This window comes from Numida meleagris, chromosome 2 (assembly GCF_002078875.1).
Source record: "Numida meleagris isolate 19003 breed g44 Domestic line chromosome 2, NumMel1.0, whole genome shotgun sequence".
NCBI classification, from domain to species: domain Eukaryota; kingdom Metazoa; phylum Chordata; class Aves; order Galliformes; family Numididae; genus Numida; species Numida meleagris.
In genome coordinates this window covers 101631122-101649899 of record NC_034410.1, presented here as the reverse complement: position 1 = coordinate 101649899, position 18778 = coordinate 101631122, and the positions used below count along the sequence as shown (strand labels likewise).

Genomic DNA, 18778 nt, shown 5'->3' with positions numbered 1-18778 from the left:
AATTGCTTCTGTTGTGACTGTCTGAGAGACCAAGGATGTGATTTGGAGGATTTATTGTGAACCACTAATTTGAGTTGGTTTTGCCTGGAGTGATGGGCGTTTTATTCATTGTTGTTATCACTGGGATTTGTTTCTTAATGATTTCATATTGGGATTGCGTCCAGATGCCTCACTGGGTATAATTTCAACATCACTTTTGTATGAACTATTATTACATTTCTACCTAAATTTCTGGCAGATATTCCTAGCAGTGACTGAAAACAATCACCTAAAATCATCTTACCCGTAATTCTGTTGCTAGGAGTAACACTGTATTCTTAGTACCAGCAGACAGAGATGGGAAAATGATGAGAATGGTTTACTGTGGAGGTTGTAGGTATGTGAACAAAGAGGCAAAGCCAGAGGCAGAAAGCCGTGGTGAGTCTCACAATGGTAGCTCTGTATGAACATCTGGACAGGGCACTCAAAAGTGGTGTTTAATGATACGTGTGCCTTGTAATAGTCATTGTGCCCTTGGAACGAGTCTAAGCTCCTTTGGGAGGTGTGATGTGGGTTTACAATTTAAAAACAAGCAAGATAGTATGAAAACCTGGGACAGTTAGCCCTAACAGGAAGACCCTTCCTATGGCTGTGACTGTTTTGAGTTGATTCCAGGCATTTTTGTTCTCTCCCGATGGCAGCCAATCCCAGTGTTCCTCACTGTACACAACGCAGCAGAAGTTATAGCCTGTGGTTTCCAGAAGTTTGTGCAGAAAGAGGTAATTTCACCTATTAATTGGTATGTTCAAGGCACCTCCTGTGATATAACAGCCCTATAACAAGACATCTAATTTCTTTTTTTATGCAGGCATTAGTGCTATGTGCTTTTTTAGACTCATTGTGATAGCAAGTCACTAATGAGTCCCAGAGAGAGATTTGCTTTTGACGAGTATCTACATCAATGTTTTCTTTTCCCCTTTAGTGGATGAAAGACTGCGAGTGCATATTGATGGTTTGATTTCCATTTTTAAGACTGGCTTAGTCCAGTTTGTCTTTTCCTTTTTGAGAATTAATACCTCTCTCATGACATACTTAAGAATTTCATCATTCGAGCTGAGGGAAAGGAAGACTAGATCCATAGGTCTGACTAGTGTAACATATCTAGTATTCAACGTATCATATGTATCAATTGATGGATCACATCTCCACATGAAATGTTGGAAAAATAATGCATTTTAGGCTTTGTTTTGAGTGCTTGGGAATCTGTCCCAAGACCTGCTAAAGTGAGGAGAATAATTCCTGCTTACTTTAGTAAGATCTCAGTTTGTTTCTTTTCAGCTACACTGGAGATCTTTCTTTTTAGGCTATGAAATGCTTTTCTAATTGTCTGACCAGAGAGCTGCTGTGTGAGGTAGTGCTGGGAAATCACAAAATCATTTCTGCAATGGTTCATGGCTTGTAGTAGAAGAGATCTTCCGTTCATTACCTCTACAGTGCAGATAGAATGCAAACAAATGCCAGTGTTTGCTACTCATAACAAACTGAAGACCTCCCTAAAGTTAAGACTAAGGGGCGAAGCAGTGTGTACCGTGGCATATCTCTGCGTTGCTGTCCCTGCCAAAGTGTTTTATTTTTCCTTTTTAGCTTACATCCTTATGTTTCTTCTCTTTGAAAGTTAAAGCATGGTGGGGAAGGATAATGCAAATGCAGGTCTTGCTAGGAGTCTTCTGGGAGTGATTTTGGACAAAAAGATGGGGAAGCATTGATGAATTTAGACCAAGACTGATTTGGTTGGGAAAGTACCTAATTAATTAAGTATAATCAATATTTGAATATCTACAGTACACAGTTCTGGTATACTTAAGATGAGTGTGAGAACCAGGTGTAATGTTCATGCCTGTTTTTAGATTTACTTGATGGTAGATAACCGGAAAATATAAAAAAAATTTGGAGTAGGTTAATCTGTAGTCCTTGTTCTTTTTGTTGGTTTGTTTGTTTCCCCTAATTCAATTTGCTAAGCAGTACTCAAGCATAATGGGCTGTTCAGTGTTGTCCACTGTCTTTTTCATGTATTGGGTGCAGTAAGATCAGCTGTGATTCCTTTCCTATGTTGAAAGGAAAAAAGCACTCTTTTACCATTTAAAAAAATAATAGTTAATCATATGCTGTTTTTTTTTACAGCAGGTCTCTCATCTGAAAGTCTGTAGGTAAGTTTTAAAAACCATTCAGATTCAGTTTCATCTTGTTTTGGCTCCAATTTCTGTATTTGCTTCAAATAGTAGTACACCAAAACAATGAAGAATGTAAGACAGATTCCTGTGGGCGGTGAGCATAAATTGCAACATACAAGTAATTAAATATTTTTGAAATGTATTTTCTTTTCTTTTAATACTATTGCTTAAATAGATACTTTTTTCTTCTCCTTATAAAAATAGCCAGAAGGCTATGTGAATAACAAAACAGTTCTTGTCAGAATGATTTTGAAAAGGAGATGGAACTCAAATTTGATATTTCAGTGGATAATATTAAGCAGTAAGAGAAAGATAATGGATAGAAAACAGCTAAAAATGCTTTTCCTAAGGAGGAACGGTGTGTGACATCTGGCATCATTCTGCATCAACCGATCTTGGTTGCCCCTGGTTGTTTAGGCTACAAGAAGGAGATCATGACAAACAGAAGTCATCCATCCGCATACTGAAGGTTTCATTCTTCCCACTCTTTGCCTTGAAGAATGTATATTTGCTGTCCTCCACATCTCTTAATCTTTTAACTGTACTTAGACTGGACAGCGTTGGTTTATTTTTCAGCGTGTTTGGAGGCCCTGTCTTCCATCTTCCTCCCTGTTGTTTCCATTATCTGACTTACCGTGGCCTTGTTTCCACTACTGAATTATTGTCTAGAATACCAGTTGGGTTTTTTTTTGTTGTTGTTGTTTTTTTATCTTCTTTATTCTGTCTTTTCCTTCTGTGTCCCTGAGAGCAGGAAAATGAGCAATAAAAGCAAATATTTGTTATTATTAATACTGAAAGTCCATAAAAATTCTATGTCTACATATTGTGTGTAGCCCATAGAAATACCTACTCAGCTACAGTTTAATATTTTTAGTCTAGTTCAGTGGACTAGGGAAGGACCTGTGCTATCCTTAGGCAATTTCTACCATGCTTCCACTCACTCCCACTTTACTTTTTGTTCTGGAGATAACAGAACATGGAGTAAACTTTTAATGAAGTCACTACTGCTGAAATTGTTGTAATACACAGTTTACCCCGATGATCGAACTTTTTGGTAGCTCTTCATAGCCAGAAATGGGTTGGTTTTGGTTTTCTGAAGTAACCTAAGGAAGACAAATGGCAAGTGAAGAACAATACTCCCTACAAATTTCTTTTTTTTTCCATCTCTGCTGAGATGTTTTGTGCTGATTTTCTACTTGTATAACCTACCTCTGTATTAATTAATTAATGCTGGATATAAAACTTAATTTTCTTTGGAAGAAAATACTTTATAAATACATGGTATAAAAATGAAGCAAAAAAAAAAAACAAAAACATAGTTGTAAAATGGAGTAGAAGTGTCTGTATTTCACCAGAAGTACAATTCTAGGTTACAAGCTTTTGGTCTTGCTTTTTTTTTCTCTTACCCACAGTGTGCTGTTCCTCCTGGTAGCAGCAGCGTGCCTTCCTTTATGTGACACACAGGTGAGCTCTGTTTTGTAAAGCAACTCTAGTTTGACCTTTGTATTTCTTAGCTAATAGGGGATGCAGCTTTCACTTGTAAGCTAGGACCGGATTCCTGCAAAGGAATTGTAAATGTGTCCTGTTGCCATGTTACAATCTTGATGTTCTTAATGTGTCTGCATCCTGGTAAAACCTGTAACCAGGACAGGCGTGGAGCTTTTAGATGAAGCCAGTGGCTGGGGATACCACGATGTAGCTTCTTATAGGGCTTAACAAAGCACTTAGGTTTGAATTTGTTGCAAGTGCTTTGAGTGGTTTCCTAAATTAGCTTTGTAGTCACTCTACAGACTTTTGGTAGTCACTGGGGAAAGAGTTATCTCTAGGTCTAGAGTAGCTCTGTCCATCATGGATCTATTCTTTGGAGGTGCCTGTCTTTCTCTTTTGGAGGCTTAGGAGGACTACTTTCTTGATTTAGACTTCAGTTAATAACTGTGTGGATGTTTCCCATCAAATGCAGACAACAGGTAACTCTGTCTGTGGTACATGGTGCAGAGTAGGAATTTCTTGTGTATAGTTTATCTTCCGTGAAAGCAGACGTTCATTTTTCTCGATTGTGAAGAGAGCCTACCTTGCTTGGAGCATTCTTTTGGATGCTCTGCAGTTAATGAGAACCTTGGGGAAACAGACTGCTTGGCTGTTGCAGGGGCTGCTGGGGGAAAGAGGGCAAGGGAACACCACTTCCAATACCTTAATGGTGTTCCTCTGATCCACTTGTCCCACTGTGACTGACTATCCATCTGTACTGGGGAGTCAAGAGTTAACTTTTCTGCTGAGTGAAAAATTGCTACAATACAAGAACAGACAGGCTGGGATCCATAGTCTCAGGTCATCTAAAATGGTGTCTGTATCCAAAAGAAATAGGGTGGTTTTCACCAGGGCTGAGAACCTGGGTAGCAGAGGATAAAGCTGCCTGGCATGTGCCAAATCTCTAAGGGGAATAGAAAAAATGTCTCTAGCCTTCTTTAGTCTTCTTTTCATGTGTGCTATTGCTCCCACTGTACTTGCTTTATGAAGCTAAACTGCAGGGAAATAGCAGTACTTACGTATATATGAAGGTAATTAATTGGGCATGGTGGTGACAAGCTGATGGTTGGACTAGATGATCGTACAAGTCTTTTCTTTTCCAACCTTAATGATTCTATGATATGTTTATTTACCTAGATGTTTTTTATTGCAGTTTGATCCAAACGGTTATCTGTGGGCTCTAATTCACTTGCTCTGTGTTGGTAAGTCATCTTCTTTTGGAGGAACAACTATGAAGAGTAGTTTGTTGAAGAAGCAAGTCCACTTTATTATGAAATCTTTTGTATTTAAAGCTTTTGATGTAAGAAACATTTTAAGATAAATAAGGGTAGTAAAGATGAGAAAACGTTTTCCTCTCATAGCCTTTAAGTTGAAAACAACAACAGGACAGAGTAGACAGGTGAGCAAATACACATACATTTTAATCAACACTAAAATTTTCTGGAGTTTTTCATGGTTGCCCAGTGAGAGACACTTTTCCTCTTTGAGGGGAGAAGAAACATGAAGAACTGAATTTTTTTTTGTGTGTGCACATAGATTTTATTTAAAAGTTGACAGAAAGTATTCTAAAATGTTACGGAATATGATTCCAGAAGAAGGATGTTGAAATGTTGGGGTTTTTGATGCAATCGTATGCTTTTTTAAATGAAGAAGTCAATTAACGATGTGTTGCATGATCTGTAGGGTTTTTGTGTTTTTCTTTTGTCTTTTTGAGATTAAACATTGATTTGGATAAATCGAAATTCTTTCCTGATAAGCTGAAAACAGTCAGATACAAAAAAAAATCTGAAGAAAAGCTGAGTAGCAATATATAACTAGGAGATTTGAATATTTTGGAACATTAAGCTGGATATTAAGGGATTTGTATTTGGTTCTTAGATCTTCTGCAGACTGAGTGATTAATTTGTATGTTAAATCTTGTCTGCAAATTAGGGATGATTCCTTCTTTATTTGTCTGTTCATACTGTAAAATTTGCAGGTCACAGGTTATGTGTTTATAATTTGTGGTTAAGAGAGATCACGTGCTAAAATGCTGTTAATATAAAAATAAGAAGTAGTACTGCAATTTTTTTTTCTTTAGGAAATGTTAGAAACATCTGCTCACTTAGATAAAACAGAAATCTAAGGATTTATCACTTGAAATATTTGTTTGCTGTATCTAGGGATGAGCTGAGCTGAGGCTTCTCCTTTGTAGAACATTGTGAACTGAAAAGCGAATTGGTAAAGAATGCAAAGAGCTTGGAGATCCCACAGACAGCAGAGATGGCTCAGGACAGACAACTGTAGGGTCTACATAGATAAACATATCATAGAACTTACCCAGAAAAATAGGTGGATTGAAGAACCCATTCTACAGCACTTTTCTTTATGCATTTGCACATGTGTGTGTATTCCCCTCCCACTTTTTTTAGTTATCATGAGCTAGAGTCATCTCCTCTTTAGAAGGACAAGCAGAAACACATGGTGTGACAGTATTCTCAAACGATAACACTCTGGAAACCGTTAATTTGAAGTGATAGGTTGGTTTTACTCATGGTTTAGGCATCTTTTGTGCCACATTGCTAAGTGATTCAGAGGGCTCTGTCAGTACCATGACCAAGTAAGCTGTTGTTTGTCAGAATGATTGCATGTTGTGGTAAATCCATGTCATTTCAATTACAGGGGCTTACAAAGTATTTCACAAGTTATGGAAACCTAATTCTTTAAGGTAAAGTGTTTTCATGTTCTTTTAAGCAGTAGGAGAGGATTGATGTATGTAGCAGTCAGGTAACCTGTAGGGATCTCTGCTTTATCTGTGTGAACTGGATCACTCTTGGTTAATCATTAACAATTTTTGTTACAAGAAGAGCCATACTGTTGATAATCCTAGCAATCCCATGTGGTTATTGATATTTATACTGCTAACACAAACACTGAATTAGTTTTAAACAGTGCATTATCAAAGGATGATGACTCAGTCCTGGAAAAAGATCCCATAATTACTGGCACTGACATTAAGAGGAAATGTTAGTTTGTGTTAGCCTTAAAGCTGCGTGGTTTGAATGTGTCAGTATCTCCCTTTGTGACACAGTCTCAGAAGTGTTTAACGGCTGGTGGGTTGCCACAGGATGTCACGTATATGTACATAACACATGTATAGGGTATAGAGAGGCTCCCTTATTACAAAATCATTTTCCATCTTTGTTGAAATTTTAGCCAGGCTCACCGTATCTTTACTTACAGTGTAACAGAGTAGCATCAGAAATGTGCGCAAATGCTATGTAAATTAATATGCTGATAAACAATTAACATAATGTTATAATAATGTTTATAAAGTATATGTAATTATATAAGCGTGCTTTGTAATTATAACATTATATATCATATGTAATACAGATGTGTTGTAATATTACGGTGTTATAATAGTACTTAATATAATGGTCTATTTATATCAGATGAACAGCATTGCTGAGAGAATACCTTTTTTTTCCCTCTTCTCTTCCAGTGACTTGGACCAACAGTACATCAACTATGTATTCAGGTAAAATGAATAAGCCTTTGATACACTACGGCTGGTTTATTTAGCATATATTTTCATCTTCAAACATGACTTCTTTAGGAAACTCACAGCTACCACTACTTAAATATATTTATTTAGCAAGACATTCACTGAAAAAAGATGGCTTAGCAGCTGCATGATTTTGGCTATGGTTGTAGGTGGATGTGCCAATATACACCTGAGGAGGTAACGAGGTGTTAATTATGAATTTTTAATCACCATGTGCACAAGTGATCTTTCTTTTCCAGAAATAATATTTACAGAGTAACTCCCTGGCAAAACCTTCACCACAGAAAATCAGACTTGTACCGAACTGCCAGAGGGGGAGGCAGTGATTATAAAAGTACCACGTGCAAAGAACATGAGCAATAACTGACTGTTGAGAGTGCTGTTAGTAGAATTGAGTAATTCAGACATTTAGTTGTTTTTCCGATTTGGAGATACAAAAGTGGCTTGTTATTTTGTAGTTAGTGAAAGAGCCTGAGTCACCGACCAGAGTCCCCTGTATTTTTCTCAAAAATAAAATATTAAAAAAAAAAGATTAAAAAAACAGTCCTTTCTCCAAAGAGCCGTGCAAACCAGAGCGCGTAGTGTGCATGGCTTCCTCTGGATTTTTGTGAGGTTTTATTTGAATTAAGGCATATAGAAACTTTACTAGATCCTTCTCCATCCGTAATCACATCTGCTTGTATATATTGACCTCTTGGAATGGTAAATGAAGTTGTATGAGAGTGCTCTGGACTGTGGGACTGTGGGTATGGAGCTCTAAGGAAGGAGGATGGTTAAAGGGACTGATAGGCATAAATTAATTTAGGTCAGAGTGGAACACAGAGCAGAAGTTAGGCATAAACATAGGAAAGTGAAGTTGTTCTTATCATTTGACTGTATGCTTTAGTCTGACCGTGTTAAAGATTCTTGATAGGAACACTACAGGAACACTGGTGTGGGACAGTTATTTAACATCAGTTCCCATTTACCTGATGTGCATCATCAACATGGAAACAGCATATACCTCTTTCTATCATAGTCCAATCAGCTCTTCTGTTTCCATAAGTAAGTAATGCAGGCCGCTGATGTGGGGCTTGTATGGTTGCAATGTCTGTTCACCAGGATCTCAAGCGTTAACAATATGTGAACATCAATTTGCTTGAAGCAGGCTCTTGTTTTAAGTGAGTTGTTGTTTTCTATTTTCTGCGAAGTGCAAAGAAAATCAATTTTACTCAGAGGAGGTGGTTGTGTTTATTGAAATTGTTCTGAAGTATGGTAGTCATGGAGCTTGCAAATATGCTGCTGTGTGCAGAGATGATGTGTGAAGTCTTGAATGAGGTACAGCTGTATGTCTAATGTTGAAATAAGAATCATTAAACAAGCAGTAAAATCAATTGATTTTGTTGTTGTTGTTGTTTATCAGCTGCCCGACTCTGGCTCTCAGCTGTTATTTTAGTTGAAAATTGCATCTCAGCCCGAACCTTTAAATTCAGATTTTGGCCAAGGTCTTAATTTTGCAGCTGTGACGGAAAAGGCAGTGCCATGTTCCCCGCCATGTTAGCTGATGGGATCCTTTGAAGTCTGTGAAATTGTGTCCAGCAGAGAGCAGGAGCACTGCATCACATGGAAAGGGTGAATATTGCTATGGAGGTTTTCAAAAAGGAGAAGCTTCTCACTAAGTAACTGTGAGGTACAGTGGTGTGCATTTAAGAACTTAGAGTTCTTATACTCTCTGCAGAGGAGTTGTGCAATTTGAGAGATGGTTTTTTTAGCATCTCTTTTAAAGCAGAAATGTGTTCTCAAACACCGAAGGCACTGGCAGGATTTATGTCTTCATGAGACCTGTCAGCATGTAGTTATCTTTGACAGGTCTGCCACTCCCCACATTTGGATGAAGCTGGTCACAGTGTTTGAGAGCTATGTAGTGTGGCTGACAGACACAGAGAATTATTGCAAAAACGTAATTTCTGTAGAAAACAGTCCAAAATATTTTAAAATCACACTGAGTAAAAGACATTTTACTCTGAAATCTGCATGAGCACCAACTCCTGATAGGCAATTCTCGGTCAGAATTACTGTAAATGTGCTTATCTTTGGTAGAGGGTACCCAGCATTAAGTTTTGTGATTTAGCAAGCTGCTTCCTCTATGTGAGGCTTCTCAAGGACTGTTTCGGCCATGGTAGGATCCTGATTCCACCTCCAAGACAAGACAGTCTAACACGTACTGGTAGTCTTGTCTGCATGAGCATTTATGAGGGAACTTCTTAGTGAGGTATTAGTGCAGCTTTCTCCTGTTAGCATCACTGTAGTAGGCTGTTACGGTATCTTATTTCTCACCTAGCTCAGACAGCTGGCATGTGACTGTGCATGAAAGAGAATACAGCTGTGTGAACACAGCCAGTTTCTGTCATCATATCTGATATGCTCAAGAAAACATATCTGATCTGCTCAAAGTGTTTCTGTTCAGTGCAAAACCAAAGTTGGACTCTGAGTGAAGACACTGACTGGATAGAGCAGATGAGAAGTTCTGCCCTAAGCTACTAGGTGCCATAATACACCAGTAAGTCAGATTAAATATATATATATATTTAAGGAAAAAAAAAACATATTGGCACTACCAGACACTTTCAGATGTAGCAATCTCCTAACATATGCTATCCATATAAGCACTGTTTCTCGTTTTAAAATCTGGAACAATTCTGGGGGCAGAACATCTTAAATTAGGGAGTTAGCAAATGGATTTGGACAGGGACTTTTCAGATCTGAAGAAATACTTGTCAAGGATGAAAGTGTGGTGTTCTCTTGATCCATCATTTACAGCATGATTATTCAATGGCTTTTTAAAATGGAGCACACCACCTTTCTAGCCACAACGTTGTATTGTATTGACTTAGGCTTGAGCAGTGGGCCCAGGTGAACTTCATGTGGTTCTACAAATCCAAATGCAAGGTCTTAAACCTGTATCATGGCAACCCCCACTATCAGTACAAGCTGGGGGTGTAAGGATGGAGCAGAGCCTTGCTGAAAAGGGCAGGGGGGTACTGGTGGATGGGAAGCTGTACATGAGCCAGCAACATGCAGAAGCGTGGCTAGCAGGGCAAGAGAGGTGATCCTGCCCCACTGCTCTGCGCTGGTGAGGTTTCACCTGGAGTACTGCATCCAGATGTGGAGTCCTCAGTACAGGAGAGACATGGACCTGTTGGAACGCACCCAGAGGAGGGCCACAAAAATGATCCAGGGGATGGAACACCTCTCCTATGAGGACAGGCTGAGGGAGCTGAGGAGAAGCCTGGAGAAGAGAAGGCTTTGGGAAGGCATGAGTGTGGATTTTCAGTATCTGAAGGGGGACTATAAGAAGGAAGGGGACAGACACTTTAGCAGGGTTTGTTGTGATAGGACAAGGAGAAAATGGTTTCAAACTAGAAGAGGGGAGATTTAGATTGGGCACTAGGAAGAATTTTTTTTACAATAAGGGTGGTGAGGCACTGGAACAGGTTGCCCAGAGGGGTGGTGGATGCCCCATCCCTAGAGACACTTGAGGTCAGGCTGGATGGGGCTCTGAGCAGCCTGATCTATCTGTAGGTGTCCCTGTTCACTTCAGGGGAGTTGGACTAGATGATATTCGAGGGTCCCTTCCAACTCAAATGACTCTGTGATTGTATTTGTCTGCATTCAGACTCCTGCACTACTGATACTTTTGATAATTCCTAGTGGTTTTTATTTGGAGTTGTTATTTTATTCCCAGTAGTCTTGCATTTTCTTTTATTCTTTTCCAGTCCCTCGCTTTTCACCAAGGTAGGAGACAGACTTATTTCCCCAACTAGCTGGCAGGGTGTAGGATGAGGGGACAGACATTTCTGCCCAGCATGTTGAGGGACATATAATGTCTTAAAAGTGGGTCACAGCTTGTCTTGGGCTCTCTCCTGTGTTGAGGCAGGTAGAGATATGTTACTTATTGTGGAGAACCTGGAAGAAAGCTTCAGTGCATCCTAGTATCTATTACTATCTGGTATTTGTTCACAAGGGTGTGCCAGATGACCTAATAGTCACCAGTGCAGAGAAAACAGACTTATAGCAGGAAAATTTCAAATGGCACTGTCAGAGATGTGGGGAAAGGCTTTTTACTGTGCAGTTAAACTGTATCTGACTATGAAAGAGCTGCGAATCCGTCATTTTTTGTGAATTAAAAAAGCTGCCATAGATGTTCTGCAAGAGATAGAGGCAGCTTTGCAAGCATAAATTGCTTTCCTTGCTGACAAAACCTCCTTTTTAGCTGGGGAGGAAGCCTTGGGTGACTAAGCTCCCAGTACAGGGTAAGAAGAGGGAAGCAGAGAAACCCTGTGTGAGGATTTTGTTCCTGCTACAGTCCCATATCCAGGCTGTGCTTCTGGAACCTGCTGGATCCCTAATTTGGTTTTATAACATGTGCCTTTTTTATTGATACTCAGTTTAGGGCAGAGTTGCAGCACAGCTTTAATGCCATCTAACCCTTTGGCCTTAACCTTCCACGCACTTCACAGGGAAGGTTTTGTTTTCCTCCTTATGTTTTCTTTGGGCTGAGGCCTGGGATGTCTGGTATAGTTATCAGTCCCTCTTGGTTCCAGGAGGAAGTTTCTCTTTGAGCATTTTCCAATCTCGCTGTTTTATTTTGTTTGAAAAGTGATAATGCAAAAAGCAAAAGTGAAGAAACACAGCTTAGTCATAATTCTCATCACTGTTGATACAGTTTTGCTTCCAGTCTCCTGTTGTCTTTCTTACTCAGTCAAAAGCAACGGGCCTTTGATTCCTTTTGTTTCCTTATCAGAAAACTGTCGAGTTGGGCCTATTTATTGTGGATATCTTTTGGCCATCCAGCACAGGGAGGTTGTACATGTGCGGCTAAGAGGGGTGGGAGAGACTTGCGTAGTGAGTAACGTGCTTCTGCTTAATGTCTTTGTGACAACTACTTCTTTTAAAAATATGTATAAATATTGACAATGTGAACATACTGTACCAGTTTATGCCTTTCAAAGAGTTTGTATGAAATACTAAGCCTAAAATACTCAACTGCCTATCACTCATGAACATTCATGAACTGTTTCCTTCTTCAGCCCTCTGCCTTCCATGTCTGATTTCAGTGGCAAGCTTCCCCTCTGAGGTTTTGCTGGTCACAGAATGCCCACGCACTTTGGAGTTCCCTTCGGTACTGGTGCCTCTACAAGTAGTGCTCAGAGCATGCTGAGGTCCAGCCACAGAAGTGGAGTCACCTGGTTGCTTGAATATCTGGGACTAGCTGAGGTCCAGCTTGGAAATTACAGCAGTGTTAATTCTGAAAAATGGAGTGGTATAAGCACACGCTGATGATACGGTAGTGCTCTAAGTACCTGAGGTAGCTCATTTGCAGCACATTCAGTTTTCTAGCTATTGCCGTGTGTGCTGGAAACCACTCTGAGCTTTTTCTCTGCCTTAACTTATCAGGCAACCTTCTACTGACCGACTTTGTACTTTACTGCTATTACTGGGCCCAGTGAACTGTAAAAATCTCTGGTAATTAACCAGGGAAAAATACCTAGCGTTAGCATTCATAACTTTTAATGAATGTCTTTTTACCTTCCTAAGTGCAATGAAGATACTCTTTTCTCCTTCTCCCTCTTGCCCTTTTGTTTTGTGATGGACGTGTGTTGCTAATGTCTGGAGGAAGCTGCAGTTGTGCTTTGGAAGATTTTCTTGCTTTTCCCAACCTACAGTGCTCCAGAATATGTTTCTGAGGCATTTTAACTTTTGAAACAATGTGGAATGAAAACATCTGGAAAAAAGTAAGAAATCTATGTGAAGAATTGACAGTGTGAAAGTAGGCTCTGTACCACAATCTGTGTGTGTGATGACCATGTAGAACCTCAGAAGTCTTAAGTAATTCTCCAGTTAAAGAACTGGTCCCAGCTAATTTTCTTGCCTGTATGTTTGTAAAAAGCATGCATCAGTTGTGCTGCTGCTTGGTTTTGTTTTCATGCATTTTTCTAACTTGTTTAATTGCAGCATTTGTTCTTTCTTAAGTTGACATTTGGAGCATGAATGTGCAGTTCATGTGCAGCCATATTCGTAGGACTAAGTATTTGACTTTTATGCAGTATGTGGATGTTTCTACAAAAGCAGACATTTGTGCACACAGTTGAAATTCACCCTTGGACAGGGGGACATTAAAGTCTAGATGTTAGTATAATTCCCTATAGATTCTCTCTCAGTGGTGTCACCAGCTGGCTGAGTAGCAGCTCTGTTGAAAAGGACTTGGTAATGAAATGCTAAGATGATCGTGAAGTGGTTGTGGGTGCTCATGGCAAATTGGGCTGTGTTAAAAGGAGTAATTCACATTGGGAGAAGTCACTGTCAGTACTGCTGAGGCTTCAGATGGAATACTCTGTTTAGTTTTGGACATCCCAGTTCAAGAAAGATACCGAAAAGACGAAGGTAGAGCACAGGTCTACTGACTGTGTTAGGGACCTAGAGCATAGGGCCTACTGGAAGGAGAGTTTGACGGAGCTGGTCTGACAACATGGAGACCAAGGTGCTACCTAATAATTGCCTCCACCTTCTTGAAAGGGTGTTAAAAAAGATGACCGAGCCTAATTCTTCTAAGGAGTGTCAGGTAGGATAACGTGGAACAACAGCCATAAGTTGCTTCTGGTAGTTTGAAAACTGAGCATTAGGAAAAACTTCTTTGCTGGGAGGGTGGGGTGACTCTGGAACAAGTTACCCAGCGAGGTATGGAATCTCCCTGCTGGAAGGTTTTTGGAGACCTGCCTTTTGAGATGGAGCCATAAAAGACATGTTCAAATATTGGTGATAGCCCTCTTACAAGTTAAAGGTGGTATTAAGGCAACCCTGAAGATTCCTTTCCAACTACCTTATATACCTCATTTGCCCTACTTAACTGGAATAAGTTTCACCATGAATAAAATTGCAAAGCTGTCAATTCGTAATGTTTGGACAATGTCATAACTACTGCAGTATGCAACTAATTTTTTTTTTTTATTTTTTAGTGTGGTACTGTTGGCCTCTGCATCCCATCCAGCAGGTAAAGTGGATTAAGTTGCTCCTTTTTCAGGTTTCCATTTTGCCTTTCCTTTTCATGCTTCTTTTTAGAGGCCAGATCTTATAGAAGTTAGCTCTGGAATTCAATTGCAATACGACTGATAATATGGTATTGGTCAGATAAGACTGCGTAATTCTTGTGATACTTACTAATATCTTTCTGAAGTGCCCTTTGCAAAGAGGCAGTGAGAGACAACCAACAAAAAAACAGCCTTTGGGGTGATACATGGTAAAGAATAAGGATTCCCTCACTGAACACGATCTCTTGAGAGCTGTGTTCTAGCACTCAAAATATAATTGAGTTTCCTTCTCTACATTTCCCTCTGTGCTATGCAAACGTTTTGTTGCTTTAAGATGTATCCCATCCCTGTGGGAGGATTTGAAGTAGCAAAAGATCACAGGCTAAAGTAAAAGAAACTGAATATTGAATGATGGAAAATATTCCTCTCATACGTGTATCTAACCTTTAGAATGATAAAGGTGTCCATCTGTTGCTTTCACTAGAACATTTGCCGAATCAGAAAAGCAAAGGAAAAAGCATTTAAACAAACTTGAATATCCTCTTTAGATTGGTGATTTGTCTTGTGTATCTAGCATTTCCCCACCAGGAGAGACAGAAATGCTAAGGAAAGCATTCAAAAAGTAAGCATTTCCAAAAGTGAAAGATAGAGCATCTTCTGAATCTGTAGAGCCCAAGGGTCTGTAGGAGTCCCAGGAATTGTTGCTACTAAGAGCAATCAGGGCCCAGGTTCTTGGAAATGCAAGTACTGGAGAGATCTGCCTTCATCTGGGAGAACTCTCTGAAACCTCTTGACTTTGCTGTGTCACAGAGTTCAAATTCCAGAGGGAGAAGGAGCCAACATGTATCCATGTTTCCTGTTGCTTCAATAAGAACAATCACAAGCTCTAAAATAAAAAAAGCCACTAGCACTGGCAATTGTTGCTTCAGCAGGATCATCTGTATTCTAGCAAAGAACATTCTTAAATTTTATATAATTCCTTTCCCCCCTTTCAAGCAAAGGCAGGAACTGGCTAGAATCAAGGTCACAGAGAAGTTAAGCAGACTAGAAATGCGAAAAGCGTCATAAATGAAAAGTCAGCCAGCTGTAAAGACTCAAAGGAATGTTAAACTAGTAATGTTCATTTAATTACTGTTCCCTGCTTTTAACAGAGGGTAATTTTCATTTTCCTATGTTCCACTGAGTATACTGCTTTGTCCCTCAGGTGATCTCTTCAGTGCCTTGGACTTTCCATTCCTCTACTTCTACAGATTTCATAGCAGTTGCTGTGCCAGGTAACTCCTCTGCTACAGGACATGTGATTTTTTTCAAAATAAGAGATAATGTTAAGTTTCAACCTTGACCCTCAGTTAAAAACTCCAGAGGATTCAAAACCTTAGTTATAATAGTTTGTGCTGGCACAAGCCAGTAAAACTCCAGAGAATACGTATCAGTGCATACGTGTGGCTATGCATTTGAAGGCATGAGGTCTTAATTTCATCAAGAAATTTACTTGAAAAAAAAATTGAAATATTTTCTTTTTAGGGGAGAAAAAATATTTTTTAGTTCTATCTGATGACAAAAAGATTTCCTGATTGTTAGGTATTCTAATTGTATTTGGATTCTGCATTAAAAGGTGTTATTAAAAATTATTGTTAAATAATTTCCCTGTCTAGATAGTTTTCTGGCACAAAAGTGTTTCTTTTTTTTGTTCCTTTGTATTTTCAAGAGTGAACCATACACACTATAAATATATAGCAATTAGTTGTTGTTGAATAACTTGTTCCTCTGCAGCTAGGTGAAATCTATTTCTTGTTGAAGAATCATAGAATCATAGAGTTGTTTGGGTTGGAAGGGACCTTAAGATCACCTAGCTCCAACCCTCTTGCTATAGACAGGGATACCTCCCACTAGACCAGGTTGCTAAAAGCCCCATCCAGCTTGGCCTTGAATGCCTTCAGTGTGGAGGCATCCACAACCTCTTTGGGCAGTCTGTTCCAGTGTCTCACCACCCTCACAGTAAAGAATTTCTTCCTAATATCTAGTCTAAATCTACCCTCTTCCAGTTTAAAGCCAGTTCCCCTTATCCTGTCACTACCATGCCCTTACAAAAAGTCCCTCCCCAGCTTTCCTGTAGGCCCCTTTCAAGTACTGGAAGGCCGCTATACAGTCCCCCCTGAGCCTACTTCTCTCCAGGCTGAAGAACTCCAACTTTCTCAGCCTGTCCCCGTAGGGTCCTTCTTGTGTTGGGTGCCCTGGAACTGTGTACAGTACTCCAGGTGGAGTCTCATGAGAGCAGAGTAGAGGGGCAGAATCACCTCCTTCGACCTGCTGGTCACACTTCTCTTTATGCCACCCAGGATACTGTTGGCCTTCTGGGCTGCAAGTGCACATTGCCAGCTCATGTTGAGTCTTTGATCAACTGACACCTCCAAGTCCTTCTCCTCAGGGCTGCTCTCAAACCGTTCTCTGCCCAGCCTATATCTGTGCTTGGGGGTTGCCCCAGCCCAGGTGCAAGACCTTACACTTGGCCTTGCTGAACTTCATGAGGTTTGCATGGGCCCACCTCTCAAGCCTGTCCAGGGTCCCTCTGGATGGCATCCCTTCCCTCTAGCGTTTCAGCTGTACCACTCAGCTTGGCGTTGTCTGCAAACTTGATGAGGATGCACTCGATCTCACTGTCCATGTCACCTACAAATATGTTAAATAACACCAGTCCTTGCACCGCTCCCTGAGGACCACTTGTCACCAGTCTCCACTTGGACACTGAGCCGCTGACCGCTGCTCTCTGAGTGCAGCCATCCAGCCAGTTCCTTATCCAGCGAGTTGTCTATCCATCAAATCCAGTTTTCTCCAATTTGGCAACCAGGATGTTGTGCAGGACAACGTCAAATGCTTTGCACAAGTCCTGGTAGATAACGTCAGTTGCTCTTTCTATATCCACTGACACTGTAACTCGATCATAAAAGGCCACCATATTTGTCAGGCATGACTTCACCTTGGTGAAGCCATGTTGGTGACCACAACATGGTTAGACAGGTTCTAATGGATATTTAGCTAGCCTAGATATTCTCTTTCATGTCATTAGAATTTTACCACTGTTGTGGACTCCTGCTTCTGTTTCCATTGACCCAGATTCAGTGCGCATATATTAGATGGCATTGTACCCCACGCTCTTCTAAAACAATTGGAGAGGAATAGATGGAGAAACAAGCATCTCAGTTGCTCACCATCTTGTCATCTAGTGTCTTTGTAGATGTAATTAATTTGAGGGAAGACCTATACAACATAAAGTAAGGGTAACTGATGCAGATAAATCTTCCACCTGTTCAGAATGCCTGAGGCATTAGTAGTTAGGTGCAAACTACTCCATTTATTTAATGAAATTAATCTGTGTTTAATTGTGACATCAATATTTCAGGTATGATAATTAGCTGTTCAACTTTTTATGTCTAAATTACACCATACACCTTCGAGTCACTTTGACTAAAAGCACTTTTCAGCAGGGCAGAAGGTGCAGAACAGATTTTAATCAGCTACTGGGATTTCAGAAGTTTGAGCAGTGCTGCTTCACTGAACTCACTGATTTCTCAGGGTGGGATGCTCTGTGACTAGTAGCTGAGTTTGGTTCTGTCTTTCACGACTGAAGCATTATCTTGCTTAGCTACGTGCACAGCAGATAGTCCACTGAGGTCTTATGCTAATGGCTCAGCGTAAGAAACTGCAGCACGTCTTACTCCTGGGCAGTTACCTTACGCTACCGTTTGTTATATCAGAAACAGTTGTGTACTGACATGTGGTTGAGGCACGATTTTCTACGTGCCCTGAGCAGGGAACAGCACTTTGCTCAGGTGCTAGAGTCCAACATGGAACTTCTAACCTGCTCTTGCAGAGAGGGTGTCAACTGTCAAGAGCTGCACACCCATTTCAAGGACCAAGGAACTTTTTGCTGCACCAGCTGAGGGCCCCATTGATCCTATTTCCTTTACTGTTCAATTTCCCATGGTGCCTAGTAATCTCTTGTGCCTCTTAGCCATATGTACCTTGAAGTCCTTTTCTATTCCTTACTTGCTAATTTGCACTACTTCACTGTTCAGAGCCAGTGAGTTGTAAGTATGTTGCAAGTGGAAAAAAATCCAAGCCAAAGCTTGTTAGCCCCGTGAAGGTCCAGTTAGCTGTGGAACAGTTTCCTCAAGGGTAGCCTTGGTTACGGGAGGGACTACTGTCACATATGACTTGAGAATCAAAATTAACTTCGTTGTCAGGAAGAGCTTTGGAGTGTTCTCTCCCTACTACTATTGAATCTTCTACTTGTTATTTGGGAAGGTTATATTTGAGTTCTTAATTAGAAAATAGGTTTCATGAAGTTTAAACTGCTTGAAAGCTTCAGGCAGCAGCTTTCCAATGGTTATTCTTTGGTTCAACCTCTGTGGAGGTGGAAGTGAGTT

General features: G+C 40.1%; 1 protein-coding gene across 5 annotated transcripts in view; it reads left to right on the top strand.

The window, feature by feature from the left end:
* Positions 1 to 18778, top strand: part of TMEM241 (transmembrane protein 241) — a 55032-nt gene that overhangs the window by 10890 nt on the left and 25364 nt on the right. For 2 of the 5 annotated variants that reach the window (XM_021387109.1, XM_021387112.1), the window contains 8 exons: positions 681 to 758; positions 2164 to 2186; positions 3623 to 3674; positions 4891 to 4939; positions 6399 to 6444; positions 7222 to 7257; positions 14280 to 14314; positions 15556 to 15625. In XM_021387109.1, coding sequence (XP_021242784.1) covers positions 681 to 758; positions 2164 to 2186; positions 3623 to 3674; positions 4891 to 4939; positions 6399 to 6444; positions 7222 to 7257; positions 14280 to 14314; positions 15556 to 15625 — 389 coding nt within the window. Of the gene's footprint in view, positions 1 to 680; positions 759 to 2160; positions 2187 to 3622; positions 3675 to 4890; positions 4940 to 6398; positions 6445 to 7221; positions 7258 to 14279; positions 14315 to 15555; positions 15626 to 18778 lie in introns of all 5 variants that reach the window. The other 3 variants (XM_021387108.1, XM_021387111.1, XM_021387110.1) reach the window with 2 other exon arrangements.